We start from the raw sequence: 22,331 nt of genomic DNA on the forward strand, positions 1-22,331 counted from the left end.
GATATTACTAGTATCTTACTATTTGTAGAATTAGATTCTAGGGGTGGCTGTGTAGGATTGTTTCTGACTTGTGTGAACCAAACATTTCTAATAAGCCAATAAAGTCTAAAAGTCAATATGTGTTGAAAAAGGATAGATGTAATCTTTTCTAAAGTTCACAACCAGTTTTTATGTGATACAATATTCTGCTTCAATCCATATTTGTCAGCATTTAGCCTTTTTTTCACTGCAGTCACTGTTTGCTCTCCTATTTGTCACACCCAAAGGGAGGCACGTACCTGTATTAATGGTGCAGTCTAACAGCAACCTAACATCACCATAAGTTAAATTTATTCTTTAAGACCGCAGCAGATAACACCTTACTGTTTACATTTTGTCCCCAACCGAGCATCATATATTAGGATTATAAACATGCGGATTGTGTTTTGCTTATTAGTAACCCCTTAAACCTTTTGCACCACTGATAACATTACACCATGTGTCATCTAATGTTCTTATTTGGCTGTTTTATCATTTCTGTTTAATTCAATAACACAGGAGTGAGAAAATGACTTAAAGGTTAACTTCATAATTTTTCAACCTTGGCCCTCTTTTCCCATGTTTTCGTGTGTAATTGACTGATGTGATCAACAATTTTGAAATTGGTCCAGTATTGAAAGAACAAGGGTTGCAAGCGACAGCCACAAAATACCCATAATGGGGGCAATTGTGCAATATCCTCAGAACCTCAGAGCTGCAGAGACTGTTGATGTTTTTAAAAAGAGGCTCAAGACTCATCTTTTTAATCAGGCTTTTAACTGATCTCGTTATTTATCTATTTTAAATTCCTCTTATAACCGATTTATCCATCTATTATCTATTTTTTATTTATTTTTTATATTCTTACCCTTCCTCTTTTTACGTTCTTATCTCATTTAACCTTTATCTTTTGTTATTTTAGTTAGCCTATAGGTTTTAGTTTTGATGCATTTTATGTCTCTGTTTTAGATCATTCTTACCTAGCTACTAACTCAATTTTATGAGCTAAATAGCTTTTTGTTGGGTGGGAGGGTTGGGTTTTCTCTTTTCTTTTTGTTTTCTGTTTGGATCTTTGTTGTTTTTAACCTCTGTGAGGCACTTTGTGTTACTGTTGTATGAAAAGTGCCATATAAATAAAGTTGATTTGATTTTGATTTGAATGTCACTGCATGTCCATTAAAAGTGGTTATTTTTGCCACAAATGGGCCTAGATTATCAGATCAAGTTCAAGCAAAAGGTAAAGAGTCACTTCAGGCACTTATGATAACAACCTGAGCCTGTCTTTGGTAAAAAAAAATAACCACTTTTAATGGATGTTCAGTGACAGTGCACAATTGCCCCATCTGTTTATATTGTGGGCGTTGCGCAGCTGCTGGCCGTTGCCCTTTCTCTCTCTCAATACTGGAATAATTTTCAAAAATTGAAGATCACATTGGTCACTTAGACACAAAAACATGGGAAGCTAGGGTCCAGGTTGAAAAATTTACCCTTTAAAGTAACATTGACTATAACAAACTGCTGTTACAGTATGTAAATCATTTCAGTTACTTTTCTTGACCAACACTGATGCGAAACACACTTGCCAGTGATTGTCCTAACTGCATATTACTCCAATGATTAATGATTTTAAGTTTCAAGTCAAGTACTTGAGTAAAAAACTGATTCTCCAGTTGAGGGAAAGGGCTGCTGATATACAGTGATTAAATTGATCTGTGTGACAGAGCAGTCCTTTAATCAAGACATTAAAATATGATCTTTATAACAATCTATGTATCAGCCCAGGAGAAAGATCTGGAAATGCCGAAAACACATGGAGCCTTTTATGTCTTTTTATGAGGCACTTGTTAAGAGGCAGCAGAGATGACAGGATTGATGTACCTGACACTTTTATGTGGAGGTTATCTAAGGATTTGACATCCATGTGGAAGATTCATCAACCACATCACAGATGTGGATATTCACAGATGGAAAATATCTGCCGGTTTTAACATTTAAAAGCTCCACACACATTTTTGCTTATCTCAAGAGGAAATGTAGCTTCAAAATAAGTGCCAATCAGACACATCCCCTCCTCCAGTGTTCTCTGTTAAAAACACGTCATAAACACTTCATTTTGAAATGGGATGATTGTTTTTCCATGAGCTGCAGCAGATTGATTTTCGAGCCCTTCAAATGAACCACATGAAGTCTTGAAGCACCAGGGCGACTGGTGGTTACGCAGACCTTTTTAGAGTCTGTTCAGTGTTTGTTGTACAGCAACAGAACATTGTGCCCTGCCAGATATGATGTCATTTTTAAATCCCCCTTCCAAAGCTTCACCAGCGCTCTGGTTCAGACAGAGATATACATAGCAGCCTTCGATCTGGTTGACATGGCAGAACAGATTGCTCTGTCAGAGTCATAACTGGGGCGAAATGTAAATGAACAGCATTCATTTACATCTTTTGTTTTTGCCTAATTTAGTGGTGCAGTAATAGTCATTTGTTTTGATAGATGAATGAGTCAACCGATGAAAGGAATGCAGGTCACTCACTGTGGCCTGGTTTAGTCTCATGTTGAGTGGTTTGCATATGAAGTTACGATACTGCTGGATTTTTGTATCCAAATGGCTCTTAAGGTTTATACCGTAAATAGAGGTGTAACATTTAAATGCAGTCTGAGATATGGCTACATTGATACAAACTATGGATCCAACACGTGATCATAACCAGTGTTGGGAAGGTTACTTTTGAAATGAAATAGGTTACATATTACTAGTTATCCAGCTAAAAATGTAGTAATTAATGTAACTATTTTAATTACTTCATCACAGTAATGTAACTTATTGCTTTTATTATTTTTTGATTACTGTTCTAACAAATGTTTTAAACTAGGCGATAAAGCTTAAAAGTCCTGAAACATAAGTGCATAAGTGTTGCACACAAATTTGTCCAAACAACTTTTCTGATCTGTCTGAAAATATGCCAAAGGAAGAATTCCTGCACAACAAAAAGATGCAAAGCAACAGAACGAATGTTATATTCTACATATAAACTTGTTACCAAAAATAATATATTTATATGTAACCTCTTTGTAATCACCAACATTTTTATAATTACATATTTTATCTCAGTAACTGTAACTGATTACAATTACATGGATGTAGTAATTTAATCATGTAACTGTGTTACATGATTAAATTACTCCCCAACACTGGTAATTACAAGTTACTCCCCAACACTGGTAATAACAAGTATTAAAGAGTAGGAGAGGTTGAAATTAATACACTGTGGAGTTTGAGTTTGACACTTTGGTGGAAGTTTGTTTTAATGTTTCCACAAGGATACCATAGGCTGGGACAATATTACCAGCAAGGGCTGTGAGTTTTGATTAATTTTTCTTTAAAAGGACTGATTAATTATTAAGAAAAAGAGGCCTCTACTGTCAGTTCAGCGCTCTGTTGACTTAGTGAGCTTTAGGGCTGCATTTCAAAGTGCTATACTTTTACAAATGATGAAGTTTTAATTTTTTTGATGTAAATGTCTTGTGCTTTATTTTAGTTTCTATTGGCTTTGTAGACACACAGCTAGCCAACTGTGATATGTTAAAACATGGTGCCCACTGCCCAAGCCTATCTCCACTGGTTTCTTGGCTGCTCTGAAGCGCGCAACACATATGGAGAGGGAGCTAACATTAGCTAGCTTGCTGCACTGCTTATTCGGCAATTCCGTTGTTCCGGTGGCGGAATGTGGTCCTGTGGAAACATTGTGCTCACCCTCTGGCCTCCCCCCATGTTGTCTGGGGGAGTAAGCAGCTTCATTTTGAACCGTAAAACCTTTTCAGTATTGTTTACAATGTTAGCACCACTAGCTGTGGTGCTAACATTGTAAACAATGTTAGCACCACTAGCTGTGCTGACACTGCTAACAGTGATAACATAGTCAACAGTGTTAAAGGGGTTTAATGGCTCTAAATGGGGCTGTTTACTCACCAGGGCGAGCTGGCGGGAGGCCGGGGGGAACGCAACATTTCCTCAGCAACACTGGAGGGTTGGGATAGTGTTACTAGCAGTAATGGCTGGATGATCTGTGCCGCTAAGGATAGCTAGCTCCCACTGGACCCAGTTGTTGCGCACTGCAGTAAACTGAAGAGTGGCAAAGTACATGTGTAAGCGGTCAAAAATATTCTCTGTGGTTGACCATTTACATCCCTATTACAAGTAGGAGTCCCTGAATGAGCGGTGCCCCTAGCTAGCTCTCACTGGACCCAGTTGGTGTGCAGTGCAGTAAACTGAGTGTCAAAGTTAACTTATAGAACGACATGCATAACTGGTCAGAAATGTTCTCGGTGGTTAACTGATTATCATTAAATTATCTGATTATCATTGACATCCCTAGGTGGAAGTTGTGCTCAGCACGCAGGGAGTGGTGAGTCAAAGCTAGTGACAACAGCAGATTGCAGAGTTTCATCTGCACATATTGGTTCCAATTTTGTAAAAGCGTTATCCTAATCACAGAATAGACTTTCGTTTTTGTGTAAAACAGAAGAGTGGGGAGTCACACAAAACAACTGAGCATGCAGGCCCTCCAAAATCTACGACTCAGAATTTGTCTCATCTGTCGGCAGTAATTCGCAGTGCCAGCCAGGAGCTTCATCTGTTTCTCATGCAAATGTGCAATACGTCTTGACCCACATAGAGGCAATCCGCACAGGATAATTTGTGAGTTTTTGTCATAGAGAGACAAAGCAGCACATCCAGTTAATTGAGCGGAATCCGTACCAACACAGTTTGCGGTCCTGTGCTGTTTTTGTGTGTGTGTGTGTGTGTGTGTGTGTGTGTGTGTGTGTGTGTGCGTGTGAGAGAGTGAAGGGAAGGAGCAGACAGATGCTTTCATTCATAATAAATGCAAGTCACTTTACAGGCCTGGCGAACATTTCCCTGAAATGTTCTCATATAAGTGGGCTCCTGGCTGACATCATCACACATTGCACGCACATGTGGGTGTGCATGTGTGTGTGAGTTGTGTTGACTCCTGGTAATGCCATCAAAGTCTCTGTCCAAGACGACATTCACACAGAGCCTGCTGAATCTGAAAATGCTGTTTATATGTCCAAGCATCATTGAGCCACACAAGCACATTAAGACTGTTTTAGTAAGGATGTCCATCAACACTAAAATACCCAAACAATAGAAAAACAGCTAAATCTTTTCTTCTGACTCCTCTGGTCAGCAGTGGGACAGACTTCATCAGAACTCCTTGTTGGACGAGCCAATAGCTCAACAGCATTCTGGTGTCGGTTCGGGGTGGAGCTGTCAGTAACTTTCTGAAATTATCAATTTAACATTCACACCTGCCAGTCCACTAGGTGAGATGAGAAAGTAACCTGAATAAACTGACTCAGGGCAACACCATTGCCATGTTTCCACCAAACTTTTTTGTTATAGAACCCTTTGAACCTGTACATTTGAAGGTGGAATTGTTAGTGGGTGGTAATAGCCACGTCACTGCTCCATGGAATGGGGTTGCACAATTGATGGGATATTCAAAAATACTGGGTTTGTGCATTGAGTCCTTGTCAAGCAAAAGTGACAGTTCTCTCTTGACCAGTCAATGGACTGCAGTGTTTCCCTGCCTTTTAGTATAGAATGAATTTGGTAGGTACCTCAACAGAGGAGTAAAATAAAACAGAACAAAAGACAAACAAACAGATGGACTGGACTGATTCTATTGATGTCATCCAAAACTTTGGACAATGGAATCGCAAAAATGACTTTTAATGCTGAACAAAATCTGAACTACCCCTAATCCGATTTGTAAAGGATTTGGAGTCTTCTCCCTCTCAGTAATGGCTGACTTTTCACTCCGCCTTCTAGTGTCGCCGTTCTGAACAGGAATATATATAAGTATTCCTTTTCACATTTCCCACATAGTTGGACAACGGGTTCTATGAGCTAGTTCTTCTGGCATAACTCATCTCCTGGACTGTGTTCAGACAGACTCTCATTCATTTCAATAAGCCCACTTCATCGACTCAGCAGAGGTGCTGCCACAAAGGGCTCGAATAGTGAAACGCGGGATTGTCTGGCAAAAAAAATCTGATCTTGCTCAACTTTTGCCATCACAAGGCAGGGCGTTGTCTTTGCCAATCAAATTTGTGTAAGAGCATATTATGGTTACTTTTTTATACCTCTTTGGTGATAACTGTGGCAGGAGGCCTTATGTTTTCAGGTTATCCGTCTGTACATACGTACATACATCTTTAAATTTTCTTCAAATCTGGCACACAACGTCCACGTGGACTCATCAATCAGACAATCAGATTTTGGTGGTCAAAGTGACCCTACGCCCACCTCATTCTTGAAAATGCAATATCTCAAGAGTACCAAGAGGGAGTTTCCTCAAATTTGGCACAAATGTCCACTTGGACTCCAGAATGAACTTATCAGAATTAGTTGGTTGAAAGTCTAAGGTCAAGTTCACTGTAACCTCACAAAACATGTTTTTGGCCATAACTCAAGAATTCTTACACTAATTATAACAAAATTTGTGTGTGAATCATCCATGTGAGTCATCCATGTTTTTACAGACGAAGACGTAAACTGTAACTGCAACTTGAATGTTACATGGAGTTTAGTTTAGCTTTAGTTTAGTTAGCTTAGTGTTTTTCAATGTGAACGGCATATCTGTTCTATTTTTCATGCTATCCTAAAAATGGAAGATGAAGTATTCTTGATGTGAAGGATCTGTCACTCACTGACTGAAAACACTTGTCCCATAAATGTGTCTGTGTCTGACACTGGAGACAGTTTTAAAGCTCAGTTGAAGTCCAAAAAATTCCAGCTTGGTGGAGACAGAGGGCCAAATATACATTTTCATATTTAGTTAACGTAGTATGGACATGCTCTAAAGTCCACATGCAGCACATGCTACATTGTCCAGCAAAAAACACATGCACCTTTCTAAGCCACAGCAAATGTTGTAGTGTATGGCCAACACACTGTTGACACTTGCAGCTATGCCAGCTGACACTGAAGTCTGACCTTACCTTGAACTGTTCGCTGTTGCTCCCTCAGCTAGTTAAGATTATGTACTTCGTTTCTTGCCCTTTGAGATCCACTGTCTCTCACTCGCACTCTTTCACTTACTGTCTCTCTCTCACACACACACACACGCACTCTCTTAAGTGTGTCTAGGTCAAGTAGAATGGAAAAGACCGTGAAACATGCTGGAAAGTAATTTGTGAGTTTGGAAGTCAGTCAGCTAGGTGTTTGTACTTTGCGGTTGTTTGCTGCCTGACCTGACCCAATGTGACTGATGGTATCAAAATGTTGGAAGTCTGTGAGGAAGCTGTTGTTGAACAGAAAGGGGACTGGTTTTAATAATCTCACATGTGGCTCCTCTTCCATTGTGTTGTAAAGGGAATGTGGTAGCAGTGTTAGCCTTAGGTTAAAGGGTCTGCAGGGTTTGTTATCAAGTTCGTCACACTCTTTCTCTCTCATTTACACATACTTTTACAATGCTTACTGATACCATGTCTCCTCTAAGGTATGGAGTGATTTAATCTTGCCTCTTGAATTCTTCAGGTGTGAAGCCATGTCTGTGTCAGTCCCAGTGCAGAGTGCAGTTTATTTCAGACATGTGCTTATGGCTTGACGTTGGTTCCAGATCCACAAACCCTCTGACAAATGTTCCCCGCATTTTCCGAATGATGTTCCAACATGTTCCCCTCGCTTGTCCCCACCCCCACTCCATCTTATTCTTTTCCGGTGTGCATGTGTGCTTTTATAGACAAGAGGTCACCAGTAGTGACTGTCTTTTCTCTCCCTCCCTCTGGCTGCTCTACTTATCTACAGCCCAGCCTGTTAGTAGACTTACTGCGGCTCAGTCTTTAGGCTTTCTTTTCTCTTCAGACTTAGCTGATTTGTTGAGAACGATTACTTTTTGTTTAGAAATGTTTGTTGGAGTTCAAGGGAGGCAGATGTCGATCCTTGTTAAGGCTCTGGAAGACATAAAGCAGAGGAAATACGAAGCAAGGCCAAAGCTGGACGGACCCTCTCTTGGATTCTTAAAGCACCATCAGAGAGATGGGAAATATTCAAAGAGCCACAAAGAGGAAATGGTAACAGAGAGAAACAGAGGAAAGAGGATCGGTGCCTTCTGAGAAGTGAACTAGCTTTCAGGGTAATGAGCAATATGTGAACTTGTTAACTAGGCCTATTCTCTTTGACCTTAATTTAAACTGAGGATTAGCCATCTCATCAGAGTTCTTGGTGAAAAGCCAAGGCTTGTTTTGCCTCGAGCAAACTCAAAAGAAGGATTGGGAAGGAAACTAGCTGCTCATTCCCTTGGAGAAAGCTTTTGCATATTTCCTTTGGCAAGGAACTTGAAGCGATTAAAAAGCTAATTTATTTGGACTGACTTCAAGAGAAGAAAAACACACCGCATTTACATTTATTGCCGTAATGGATTTGGATCAGTTCTATAGCTCAGCCCAGGAGCATGCTGTTTATCTACCTGAATTCAGCTCATCAAAGGATCCAAGAACTTATTGATAATCTCCGTCTTCTCAGGCAATGGAGCTTCGTAAGAGAGTTAAGCTGAGCAAGCTGCAACATAATTCAGGCCTTTCACGAGATGCAGCAGCTGAAGGGAGATGCAGCAGTAACATGATGTGGTGGACAGAAAGGTCGAATGCCACACAGGAGGGCACTGGGGAGGTTTGTCTGCATGGAGGATCCGGTACTTGTTCCGGTTCAGACATTCTACCCCGGTGGCCTTGGCGACAGTGTGTTTCCATGGCAGCAGGGCTGTTATTAGCTGGGCTTCTGGCACTGAGTCAGGCTTGGTGCGTCAATGCCATCCACGAGAATCTACTGTGGTTTTCTCAGCTCACGGTAGGAGTTATGATACTGTGTTCATTTAAAACTTTGATTAAACAAGCACATCACAGACAAGCTCTCACTCACAGTAACAGCTTGCAGCTGGAGTTCCAGGGGTTCAGATGGTAACATGGTGCAAATAAAAACTGTCACACCCCTCAGCTGTCCAATCTCTGTTCACAGTAGGAGTTTTTCTTGTGGCAAAATATATATTTTTTAAAATATTTTTTCCCTTCTGCCTGTGTTCATTGTCCTCCTTGTTGTCACGAGCAGCCATGATGCTTGAATTCCTGACCGTTCTTCATTGTGATTGATCAGTAAATCAAAGCAGTTCAGGTTTACAAATAAAATGATCCACATTTAAAAAAATATTTTCACTTAAAAAACATCCTGCCATGTCTAAGTTAAGGACAAAATGAACACTTGGTTTCTATGTTTAAAAAGGTATTTTTTAATAGACCTTAAGAGGTATGCTGTTGTAACTGTACTACAGATGGGGTTGTAGAGGAGCTCAATGACAATACAGTGGCTACAATAATGGTTATATCATGATACACTCAGTTATACAATAAACACTATGTTTTTATAAAACAGGAAATAATCATAACCCATATTTTTAGTTCACCTTTGCAGAGCAGTCAAACGATATACATGAAACTAGGGCTGCACCCGACAATAAATATCTCATAGTGTCAGGTAAATATCTCACTTAAATAGGATTTGGCGGTTTAATATGAGTGTTAAACAATTTCTTACTTTTTTCCCCACATAGAGTTTTAATGTTTGAGCAGGGTTCAGCAGGACATTCATTTTAACAGCAGCATTCATGTAATATAGTAAACAAGCTAACTGCACTAACGACAAATTGGAAATGTGCCACAACATTTTTTGCCGTCGCTAAAACAGAAGCCAGATACTGTATAGTATTAAGTTGCTGTGAGTGGTAAAGCCTTACGGGGCAAAGTCCCCCCTCCTCTAGGCAGCTGCCTCTGTGTCTGCAGCAGCCTGTACTGAAGAGCAGTGTAAAAGCGAGGAGCAATATCAAAAACAATCTCAGTTGATCGAGGGGTTTCTGACTGATGATTTTGATCTCCGACTTTCAGGGGGCAGCCCTACATGGTGTGTGAAATGGTGTGTAAAAAAAAGGGAATCGTGTGTGCTTTTTCAACACAGCATGTGTCGTCATTGATGTATCAATGATCATCAGTGACTTGTAACTTTGTCCATTAATTGTGCGGTTGCTGGTTTAATCCCCAGCCTTTTTGTCCTGTCCTGTCATGTTACAGTGTCCTTGAGCAAGACATTGAGCCCCAGATTTCTTCCAATGGCCAGCCGAGCGCCATCAGTGTGTGAGATTGTGTTCATAGTTGACTGAAAAGCAAGTTGTAGAGTAACTAGACTTGCACTTGTACAGCACCTTTCTAGTCTTCCAACCACCCAAGGTGCTTTTACACTACACAACCATATTCACCCAGTCATACACACTAACACAGTGGTGGCCAAGGCTACCACAGAATGTGCCCCCTGCTCATCTAAACATTGACATGCACTCACACACTGATGGCTCAGCCATCAGGAGCAATTTGGAGTCAAGTATCTTGAACCGATCTTACAATTAGTGGTCGGCCCGCTCTATCTCCTAAACCACAGTCGCCCCCAGTGTGCTTTGTCTGCTCAGTGAGAAAAGTGCTTTATAAGTGCAGCCCACTCACCATTTACCATATCAATCAGTCTTAAACTGGCAAAAAGAGGGAACTATGAGCAATAAGGATAGTTCTAGAGTTAAAGGGGCTCTATGTGATATTCGGAGCATGAGTTGTCTGGACACAAGGGATGTTCCTGGCGACTAATTTCCCTGTCGACTAAACACAGTTTATTGTTAAGTATTTGAAACATTGTCCCAAAAATATTGTGTGCATTAAGAGCCCTTTGAAAGTTACTTAATAACAATCTTCAACAACCATGTAGGATTTTAAATGTACGAGACACTTGGATGAATGTGAACATTCAGGCTCAACATATTCCATTAACTTCCTGAAGCCTTTACCTTCAACAAAGTTAAGTGGAAGCATATCTTGTGAGGTCATTGTCGTGATGAGCTGCGTTATCTTCCCCGGCCTGGGTGGGATCACAGCGTCTCCAGGTGAACAATGTCAATTTGGGCTATGTGTGGCTAGCACTGCTAGCAGCAGCAGCTGTCGTTGAGCAGACTAACATTCAAATGCTTGAGTTGAATGTGGTTACACAGGGCTTGACGCTAACTTTTTTCCCAAGGAGCACATGTGCTCCTAAGTTGAAAAAGTAAGGAGTGCACAAAGAACTTTAGGGGCACAATGTAAATTGATCAAATGATGTGTTTTCCGTAATAAACGTGATGCAAATAGACATTTACAAGCAAAATTATTTAATGAATTTGTATACAAAATGTACAGAAAGGTAAAATCATCAAGTTTTGAAAAAGTATTGCAATTTCATTTTGTCTTTAATGTTATTATCTTATATATATTATCTTTGCAATATGATTATCTTATATAATGTTATTACTATCCTAAAACATTCTCCAGGTCCTCTGAAACTCTGCAGGACTTAAGGACTTAAGCGTCTTTTACACAGAGCTTTCACGCCGCCCACCGAGGGGTAGGGCACAGAGGACAGGATTTGTGGGAGTACAGGCTTGTTCAGGAGCTACAGCTCCATGGTGACCGCTTCCAGGTCTACTTCAGGCTCTTCTCTGCTATTGGACGCGCGGCGCCGAGGTGTCGTCACAGCGTGTTGCGGTGAAATTAAAAAAATTTCAATTCGAGCGCAGGCTGGCGGCGTGCGCCGCTCAGCTTGGTGGCAGAGCGGTGCGCTCTTGCGCCGCGGTAGCACATACACAATGAATCGGTTCGTCTGCGGAGGTCTGCGCTTTGTGCGCTCTGTGCGAAAAGGGCTTTGTTTCCACCCTGCCCAGCAGCGGTACCGTGGCGAACGGTCCCTAAAGGCCTCTACACATGATCAGCTGTAACGCCCGGGTCCCACCGGCTGCAAACGTAAGCGTCACGTCAGCGTAGCGTCGCGGCGTATTCATTTGGGCTCCAATGACTGCATACGGAAGCGACACGTAGAGAAACCAGCGGGGTTGTTTACCGTTTGCTGAGCCATGAAATGTTAAAGCATTTTCCACCTAAGTTATTACATATATTTGAGTTATCTACAAATTTACTGTATTATTTGTCATCTACTCGCTTTCAAGTGTCCGCCACGGACATTTACACAATGTCACGGATAAACATGGGGAAATGCATGAAAAAATGATAATGGTTGATTCATTTAAAAACACATGGTGCACATTTAGCACACTATTTCATGTAGTTTTTATCTGCTGGGGGGTCGCGTAGGGGAGCATAGCGCGACAAAAATAGAGCATCCTAAAATAGAGAGTTGTCGTGCGGCAGCTCCAGTTGCCGGTGGAGCCGCTGTAATTGATTAACAGGGGGGCGAGCTGCTACGGGACTCACGCTGCAGACGTGTCGCGCCGCTGACGTGCCCTGTAGACCCCGGCCGTTAAACCGCTTTGCGCTGGCTGTCCCATTGTTTGTCCATGGAGAAGGCAGCAACGCCTGACAAAGCGGCACTGCTACCCTTGGCGTCGCGCACGATATTCATTGTGCCGACAGTGGCTTGGAAAACTGCCCATAACCGTGTCACATGGGGAAGAGGGAAGGCAGCTGGAGTTCCTCCAAGATTTGCGGTTAGATTATCATCTTTTTTTTATTGACAAAAATATAGGCTGCTTCGGCTGTTTTTTTTATGCGCACATGTGCCCCTAAATATTTTTTACAGTTCGCACACACCTATTTTTAGTCGCAAATGCGAGTGAAACGCTCGCACTGTCGAGCCCTGTTACACATTGCTCCAGTCGAGTGATTATGTACCAGTTTTTTCTGACACAGCCTACACTGTATTCATTTTCTACATCAAAGTACTGCCAAATCTCGCTGGTTTTGCGAGAGTACATCTCTCCAATTCCACTGAGCTCTTTTAAAACTCCAGTCTACTCGAGCATTACTGCGGGGAGGGGGACTGCTGTCTGACGGCTCTGTAGCACCAACTAGTGACGGGAGGCTGCGTGACAGTTCAGCGGCCTTGCACATGAATAAAACACTATTTAGTTTAACCAACTAATATTTCTGGTGTCGACTAATAATTGCCGCATGAGCGCCGCATGAGCGTAGTGCAAAGTGGTGGCGTTAAACTAGCCATTAAGATACAGACATGCACGCATGGCTGAGAGAAGTTTTTATTGCAAAACACACAGAGGGAGCATGACTTCATTCTCAGCTCAGGAAGCCATTACTTCACTTTAGCTTTACATGGCAAATAGTGCTATGCTGCTTTATTAATGCTCTGAATGTCGCACACAGAACATTTAAGGGATGTCTTGCAAAGAATTTTCATTATCAGTATTAATGGAGTATTTAATGAGCATGAGAAGGTGTTGCTGTGCTGGAAGTTTGTTGAAGTTACTAATAAAAGGCGTACACTGTCCCACCCTAATAGGTGCAACAAAATTAATTAGAGTCAGAAAGATGTTAAGAACAGCCTGTTCATGCCCACTCTGTCTCAGGAAGAAGTCTAATTAACACCACCTCTGTGGGTAGACCAAGGCTGTGTTATAAGGGTGAAAACTCACTTTATTTCCTATTAACAGTGTTTTATTGATGCATCTTTATTTTATGTATATTGATGCACTTTTTCACAACACACATTTCTTTTTGTCTCACTGAATAAGCATTCAACACTTGCAATTTTAAAAACAGTGCATTTGTAATAAGAAACAGTTGAATTCATTTCCATTATATTTTATTAAACATATAAATGGAAATGCGTGCAAACTGGAAAGTTACAACTTCGTTGTATGGAACCAAAGGTAACAACAGGTATCTTAAATCACAAGATAAAATACGTAGTTAGAGTAACAAATGATTCAGTGGCGACAGAAGTCCACGCATCACATGTAACTGCGATCCTACCTGCCTTCAACAGTGAGGCCATGACTTCTGTTTTGGTTTGGTTGTAGAGTGTCTGTGAAATAGCGTCGGGATGGGATGGTGTATCTGGGCTCCAGTGTACGCAGCAGTCCTCGAAATCCCTGATTTTCCACGACAGAATAAGGATGCAAATCCTTGGCAATAAATGCGGCGATGGCCTTCGTAATTCGCTTCGCCTTTTCAGATGAGGGTGGCAGCTTTCTTATTGCTTCCTCGATTGTTCTCTGGTCGGTAGCGCCACTAGTTGCCGCAGCAACAACAGCCTGCTGTCTCCCTGACTCCTCCATCAGGTGGAATCGAGTTACATGGCTTCTCATGTTTGTTGTGTTGCCAAAGTATTTTATTTTAGCACGACACAGCTTACATATAATGTGGCTCTTGTCCAGTTCACTTCTGCCGTCAACGTTGTAGAAGAAGCTGTTAAATTAGAAGGAGCTGTTCGGATCTCACGGCAAGGTGGGTGGCGGTCAGCCATGTTTGTTTTCCTCTGTGCACGTGTCGGCGTGTCTGCTCCAGGTGCGCATCCCAAAGTGTCCCGGAGATAACACGTACCGCGCTTCTTAGTTCCGCATTATTTAGAACCTTCTGTATTACTCTAATTAACAGATTTAAATAATCAAAATTTGGACGTTTGTGAATCAATTCAGATTCGTCCACGTCCGAATCGCCATGCATCTAAAATTCGGAAAATTCCCCCACCCCTACCTGGGACTGTCACTGTGTTCACAGCGTCAATCTCTTTTTCCGGTAAAGAGGTTCATCATTTCCTCCTGCACCTGTGTGTTGTTGAGAGGTCTTCAGTACCCAGCAATGTATATCAAATACAAATGTCTATGTAAAAATTGACTGATATCTCCCTGTGTTATGAACTCTCTGTTGTGCTCCTCAGGTCTCAAAACCCTGCTGGTTTTCACTCAACTAAAAGTTTAAAGAGTTTAAACTAGGTGGATTAAATGAACTAGCTGGTGGGAACACATTTGCCTGGTGTCCTGCATGTTGTTGATCCTCCCTGATAGCTATAGAAGCACATGTGCTGTCAGGTAATGACAGACTGGGTATGATGATCTGCAGGACATCACAGGAATTAAATAGCCAGGCTTATTAAATTCTGCTATCAGTTCTGCTTAAGATGATGAGATGTAGCTGCACAGGCGGGGCTACAGACCACAAAGGGACATGTTATATATATGTAAAAGTGTATTTGAATGTCATTTCATGGAGGAATTTTGTCTTTTTCAGCATGAAAACTGAATTTGTAAAGCAGATGGAAATCAGCAGGGCTGTTCCATTTAGTGTCAGTTTGCCGATGAATCATCAAGGTTTTCGTCTCCAAAATTTGTTTCTTATGGCTCTTTATAAGGGATGAGCTTTTAATCATGAGTCATCACTGGAAAAAGATGCTATAAATGGCATCGTCATTATACTTAAATATGCTTTGGTTTTTAGTAAGCAGATTTCAGGATCTTTAGGGATGACCACTTCCATCATGGAGGGACAGTGCTGGAGACTTTTAGTTAAATCAGATAACCAATATGTCAAAGAAATATATCACTATAGTTAAAGGATGTATTTTTTGGTTGAGCACAGATGTGAAAAGTATTTACAAACTGGACATGATAGATGGATGATTGAGTTAATATTCCGCAGCCGGTTTTTCACTGTTTGCTCTCAGTTTTTACCCCCCAGTGGAACAGTAATGATGCATGGCAAGCGGGAAATCTCCTGGGAAGACATCGTCTAAGCACCTACACACACACACACACACACACACACACACACACACACACACACGCACACACACACTACCTGTCGTATTGTTACTGTTGAGGATTACGAGTGTATTAGCCGCTTTGCCTCTATCCTCCATGTTTCTGTCATGCTTTGCCAGGATATCTGTTTTCCATATTTTGGAGAATAGAAGTCTTTGGTTTCATATAGCTGAAATCCCCTTTTTTGCTTTCAGGAAGTGGAGCGGGAGATCTCGTTTCGGACAGAGTGTGGACTGTACTACTCCTACTACAAGCAAATGTTGCAGGCCCCAACAATACACGAAGGTATACACTATGTTTATGATTATATTATTTTCTTTTGGCTTTTATATATTGCACCAATACTGGCCTTTTATTGAATTAATCAAATATCAGCCTAATTATGTTTCTATTTATGTCATCCTTGATTTTATGAGCCTAATTGACCGTTTACTAAACATGTCACCTATAGACGAATTCGGCGAGCAATTTGTGTATGCCCATGTCCATAATGATTAAATGTCACGCTGCTAGCTTGCTAACGTCAGCACACGTAACGTATGCTAATGTTATATTACACAGTGTTTAAGGATACAGTCTGTTATCTCTCCATTACTCTAATCTTTCCTGCTTATTGCTCAAACAAATGATTAATTTCTATATTAATATCGGTACTCATTTAAGATACCTTCATCAGTTACCGGAGGCCACTGTCTAACATCATCAATCCAGCTATTCATGATGCTGTCACTGTAGAGAGTCAGTTCACAATGACAGCATAATGAATTGATGACTGACACATGTCACCGCAGCAATGGCGCCGCTGCAAGATGGCGGCATACACAAATCGCTTGCCGAATTCATCTATACGGCATTTGTCTAATCACTGGCACCGAAGTCCTGTCAAGCTTTAAGTTTTTTCTACATGCTGAAGTAATATGCATGGGAGTTCTGGTGACAGAGATACTCTGTATCCAGTTTTGAAGGTGATGTCTCTTTTGGCTTTTACAAAATAGGAAAATAAAACTAAAGAAAAGAGCAAAAGTATAAGGAATGCATCAAACAGTCTGTTTTATCTGATATATTGTCATCTGCAAATGTTAGCAAGTCGCGCTAACTAGCTTACCACAGTAGGAACCCAGCTGTATTAGCCAGTGTATCATCAATCAACTACATAATTTTTTGGGGTAAGAGCTTCACTCTTGACTGAATGATACACTGCTAATGTAGTATTTTCTCACTGTGTGGAAGCTGTACTAGATACAAATTAATTAATTAATACAAATTAATAGGATGGCCCTACTCTGCCTTACTCTGCCTCTGATTGGCTTACCCTGACATTCTTATACTAACTGTAACCAGTCCCACCCATCTTCACTAAACCCAAACCAACCCAACCAATGAGGGCAACTAGTACTAGCCAATCAAGGAGGGTAGGGCTTGGTCATGCCTTCTCCATCCTTGGAAAAAAACCTTCCTGGATGGTACCAGAGAGTTCATCCCAATACCTGATCTTACATCCACATTTCCCTCTCTTGCATCTCTAACTTGCATCTAACCTCCGCCCACGTAAGACACAGGGGAGAGATGCAAGGATGAGATGTGAAGAAAGATGAAACAAGGAAATACATCTTTAGAGAAATGAGACATATTTCATTTTTAAGTGTCACGTGAAGCAACGTCCATTTGTGATGACGGCGGCAGCTGATCACAGCTGGATCAGCTATCAGTAGGCTTTAAAGGCTTTATTAAACAAATTAAAATTCTGTAACACATCAACCCGACACCCGGGAACTATCAGCTTGGTGCGACTGAATGGAAATGACGATCACTGATGTAAACGTGTTTCTTGCAGGCAGATACTCTTTCTGATTTTAATTGTATCGATATTGAAAGTTGATGAGGGAAATAACAGATCGTGAAGAGAAAAATCTTTTTGATGAATGAAGAAAGTAGTTTGTAGTCCTTCTCTTGCTCAGATGTGTAAGTAGATGGTGGTGAATTAGAAAACAAATTAAATATAAAACGTGGCAGTGATACACTTGAGTCTTATATGTCTTCTCTCTGGTATGAAACTCCAGTGATATTGTGATGTCTTAGATCAGTCTGGTCAGCTGTGGCGCTGCACTGTCCAATCAACTCCCGTCAGCATATCCTGAGGAAGTGTTATATTTGCTAAACACATTTGCTTGTTGGTCCTCATCTTAGAAGCCTTCTCTTTTATTACATTAAAAGTGAAAACATACCTTTTGGAAATACAATCAGGTGTGCCAGCTAAGCAGCCTCATAGGGCAATATCAGAATTAAGTAACAGTCCAATCTGGCATTTTTCTCTATCATGCTTATAATCTAGGATTAACCAGCTTTACACTGTGTTAAAAGACCAGTGCTGTTTTTTTTTACTTTGTCCTCTATGTGTATCATCAGCTGGTGAGTACATTTTGCCTGTGATATGCAGCTTTAGCCTCAGGTGTTTCAGGATGGTGTAATTTATCTAACTATTAAATATATATTTAAAACCCTTTTTCAGGATTCTTGTTTTAAAACGAGTCAGCTGGCATCACTCAAAAGTCATCCAGAGATGACGTTTTCGACCAGCTAATGGAGCTAAAATTAGATTAATTAGGTTGTTGCTAGGTTGTGTAAAATCATATAACTCGAAAGTTTGTGGATATTTTGATAACTGTGAAACAACTGTAGTAATTGGTATGTGGTATTAATTTCTCAAAAAAGCGATTCTTGACTAAATAGACTTTTTTTTTTTAACATAAGGCAGCTGTCTCTCACTGTTACAAGGAGAAAGACACTTTTTCCCTCTGTTTTCCAGCCAGACCGAACAAATCACTGCAGTTTCTCGTGACGCACAGTCTGGTCTGAGGGAAATTGGTCTAATTATTTGTTCCCATTATCATGTAAAATTCCTAGTTGCAAACGAGCCTAATTTTCGACCAAGGCAAATAATTGAGCTGTTGGCTAATCAGTTGAGGAACTAGCTGACCTCCCTTTCTGTCTCACTCTGTGCTCACTTTTTTTCTTCCTGTCAGCAGAATGGCTAAATATGCAAAAAACTACAGTAGTTTTGGATGAAGGAGGGAGAAGAAAACTATATAGATGGCATAATGGAAGAAATGACAAAGTAACAGATTGATGTGTGGAAGGAAAAAGAGTTTGGTGGGAGAAAATAAGCAAGGAGGTGTGAATAAAGAAGAGGAAGGAAAGATACAGAAGCACGAGAGGAAAGGTATAAGGACAGAAGGATAGAGGAGCTAAGATAGGTTAGAAGAATTAAAGTGAGGAAAGTAGGAAGGACTAAAGGAAGGGGGAAAGAATAGGGATAAAGTGAAAATGACAGTTTGAAAGGAAGATAAAAAGGAATGAATGAAGTGGAGTGGGCTGTGTGTGGGTAGTAATGTGTACTTTGTTTATGGAAAACAGTGCTGGTTTTATGGTCTTACATGGATCAAGAACACAGCAGTGATCAGGCTGACACATCCCTGCCTGCAGCAAAAACTCAGCTCTACACTGCAAGTTTGGAGTCACGCTTCGTTCCAGTCAAACCAAATACATAATAATGATACTGCGCCCAGTGCCCAATTTGGAATATTGACACCAGTGTGTGTGCACTCATATAACATCAGTACTAGTCTTTTTGCAGGCCATGATCATGCCATTGTTAAAGGATAATTCTGGTTTATTAGAGTTAGGGTCTTGTTTTAATAGTATTTGCCAATGATAATGTAAACCAGCAATAATAGATTTTTTTTTGTGGCAGTGGCAACAGAAACAAGCTGTGAACACAACACTGCTGAATTATCACCTTCTAAGCTTATGTGTAAAAATTGTTAGGAAACTGTTGCTTATAGGCAAGTCCAGTAGATATGGAGCAATATTTGCCATGTTTGTAGAAGCCTGGCAAATGTTAGTCCAATATATGTTTTCCTTTCAACTTTGTTGTGCAGCCTACTAACTTTTTATAAACAATACCTGGCTCTTAAGCTGCTAAATTTTTCAGTAATTCACCACATGCTCACTAACTTTGTCTGTCTACTGTTTGGTGCTGACTCTGAGCAGCTATTGTGCAATGGGGTTTTAGAGCTTTTAATGCCTCCATGCTGGCGACATTGTTGGCCAGAGGCATTATGTTTTTAGGTTGTCCATTTGTCTGTCCCATTTTCTTGAACGAGATATCTCAAGAACGCTGTGAACGAATTTCCTCAAATTTGGCAAAAACGTTCACTTGGATTCTAGGAAGAAGTTATAGGTCAAAGGTCACTGTGATCTCACTAAACATATTTGGGCAAAAATTCATTTGTTGATTATGACAAAATTTCACAGAAAGGTCCAATAGGAAAATGATGAAATGATGACATTTTATATCTAAAAGGTCAAAGGTCAACATCACCGTGACAGCATAATGTTTTGCAAAATACACTTTTCTGGACATCACTCAAAGCTAGGGGAGATTGTGACCATATTTCACATTTGTTTAGATTATAAATTGATGACACTAATCTTGGGTGCCCTCCTTAAAACTGTACTGATTGTGTAGATCTTTTCTGCTGCCATATTGAAGATGAGTGTGATGCATCCAGGTTTAAGAATTTGTAGCTTATTTGCAGCAACATCCATATTTGAAGGGTTGTTTACGGTTGTCTACTACATATGAGTCTGGACAGACATTGATGAAAATTGCAACTTGACTGGTTGGAGGAGGCATACAACCACAAGGTGGTAGTTCTAGTTGGCTGCCTGCTACATCTTAAAACAGTGTTGATGAGAGTGGTGAGAGTGAACTGGAATATTAAAGTAGCAGTCGTCAAGCTAAAACAGCATGCTGAAAGAGGATAAAACACTCTAAAGCAGAGGGTAATTGCAAAGTAAGGTGATAATTCTCTGGGTTATTCAGTAAGGGCAACATCTGTCACATGTAAGTAGTCAGTAGGGATCCATTGTAAACGGTAAAAATATTGCCTCGCCCATACAGTGGCTTTAAAGCTTATTGGGAAGAACTTCCCCATCCTTCTACAGGATTTCCTGCAGGAAGTTGTTTAGCAGAGGCAGTATACCACCTAGATCATGACTCATCTTCTCTCATGATCACTTTATTTAGTAAATTATGGTGTAAATGACAGCTACACTCAATTAAATATGACATTTGCTGTATGAAATAGCTCCTCACCTTTTTATGTTGCCGTGCAGGTGATAGCCGTGGTGGGAGGCAATATGTCTGTCCGTCCATCTGTCCCATTCTTGTGAATGTGATTTCTCAAGAACTCCTTCAGAGAATTTCTTCAAATTTGGCACATAATTTCCATTTGGACTTAAGGATGAATTTTTTGATGGTCAGAGTTCAAGGTCACCATGACCTTGCCTCTGTCTCATTCTTGTGAATGTGATATCTCAAAAACACTGTGAGGAAATTTCTTCAAATTTGGCAGAACCATCGACTTGGATTCAAAGATGAACTGAAGAGAATTTGGTGGTCAGGATTCAAGGTCACTTGACCTTGCATTTGTTGGTCAAAAGTCAAAGGTCAGAGTCACTGTGACCTCACAAAACACAGTTTTTGGTCATAACTAATAGCATTTAATGATGAAGTAATGACATTTTATATCCCAAAGTTCAGAGGTCAGCTTCACTGTTACATCATAATGTTCTGCTAAAATACTTTTCTGGCCATTACTCGACGTCATATCTCAGGAACAGAGAAGAGACATTTGGCCAGATATTGAGTTGGTGACACTAATCTTGTGTGCCTACCTTGAAACTGTGCTAATGACTGTGCAGGCTGGGGTAGGATGTATGTGAAGCATTCATGTTTTCACAGACATGGATGTATACTGTAACTGCAACTTGATGGGGGTTATGGAGGCATACAAGTGCAAGGCTGTAATTTTGGTTTTACAAGGTTCATGTGTTAATTTCATTATTTTTTCATGATGTTAGTGGAGATTAATGGGCTTTACAGGCTGCTTTCAGGTGAGGGTGCTATAAAACACTGCAGGACGGGAAGCCCTGACATATTTAGTTATTTTTTTTTATTAAAAAAGGCAGTACAACAGTACTTAGTAATTTTTATTTGAGCAGAGGGATTTATGTTTGAGGGCTTCCAAGGATAGTTACACTGATGGGTTCAGGCATCCATTGTCCTCCCAGCAATTACAGAATTAAATTCAAGCAGAATATTATGTGTTTTTAGTGGCTGACAGACATTTCAAACAGTTATTGTTCTTTAAAAGCAGCACCATACCCTGTGAATGAGCAAAGACAGCTTTAAGAAACATTCATCCCCCAATAATAATTGTTAAAATCAGTCTGTGTCACTGTGAAGAAATGGTGGCATTTCTAAATTGTGTGTGTATGTGTGTGTGTTTCCAGGGCTCTCAGAATTGATCCATGACAACTTGACAGAATCTAAGAGGACCATTAATCTCCTACAGCGAATGAATATCTACCAAGAGGTCTTTCTCAGTGTTCTCTACAGACTGTTGCCCATACAGGTAACACATCACTCAGCTGTCAGCTATTTACAATTGGCTTGTAAAACACAAAAGATGAGAGTAATGACCGCCACACTTCAATGTGATTGACTGTCTCTGTGACTTTTCTTGTCATTTTGGCCCGTGAAATAAAGCATTCCCAAGGTGTGAAAAATGTAAAAATGATATCACA

The 22,331-nt window shown here is 40.5% G+C and overlaps 1 protein-coding gene across 4 annotated transcripts in view; it reads left to right on the top strand.

Moving 5' to 3' along the window:
• Positions 1-22,331, top strand: part of dpy19l3 (dpy-19 like C-mannosyltransferase 3) — a 111,409-nt gene that overhangs the window by 4,288 nt on the left and 84,790 nt on the right. For 2 of the 4 annotated variants that reach the window (XM_049602615.1, XM_049602623.1), the window contains exons 1-3: positions 7,838-8,893; positions 15,875-15,965; positions 22,038-22,159. In XM_049602615.1, the coding sequence (XP_049458572.1) occupies positions 8,573-8,893; positions 15,875-15,965; positions 22,038-22,159 (534 nt within the window). In that variant the 5' untranslated portion in view covers positions 7,838-8,572. Of the gene's footprint in view, positions 1-7,837; positions 8,894-15,874; positions 15,966-22,037; positions 22,160-22,331 lie in introns of those variants that run through there. The other 2 variants (XM_049602624.1, XM_049602625.1) reach the window with 1 other exon arrangement.

The sequence above is a fragment of the Epinephelus fuscoguttatus genome, linkage group LG2 (assembly GCF_011397635.1).
Source record: "Epinephelus fuscoguttatus linkage group LG2, E.fuscoguttatus.final_Chr_v1".
Taxonomy (NCBI): domain Eukaryota; kingdom Metazoa; phylum Chordata; class Actinopteri; order Perciformes; family Serranidae; genus Epinephelus; species Epinephelus fuscoguttatus.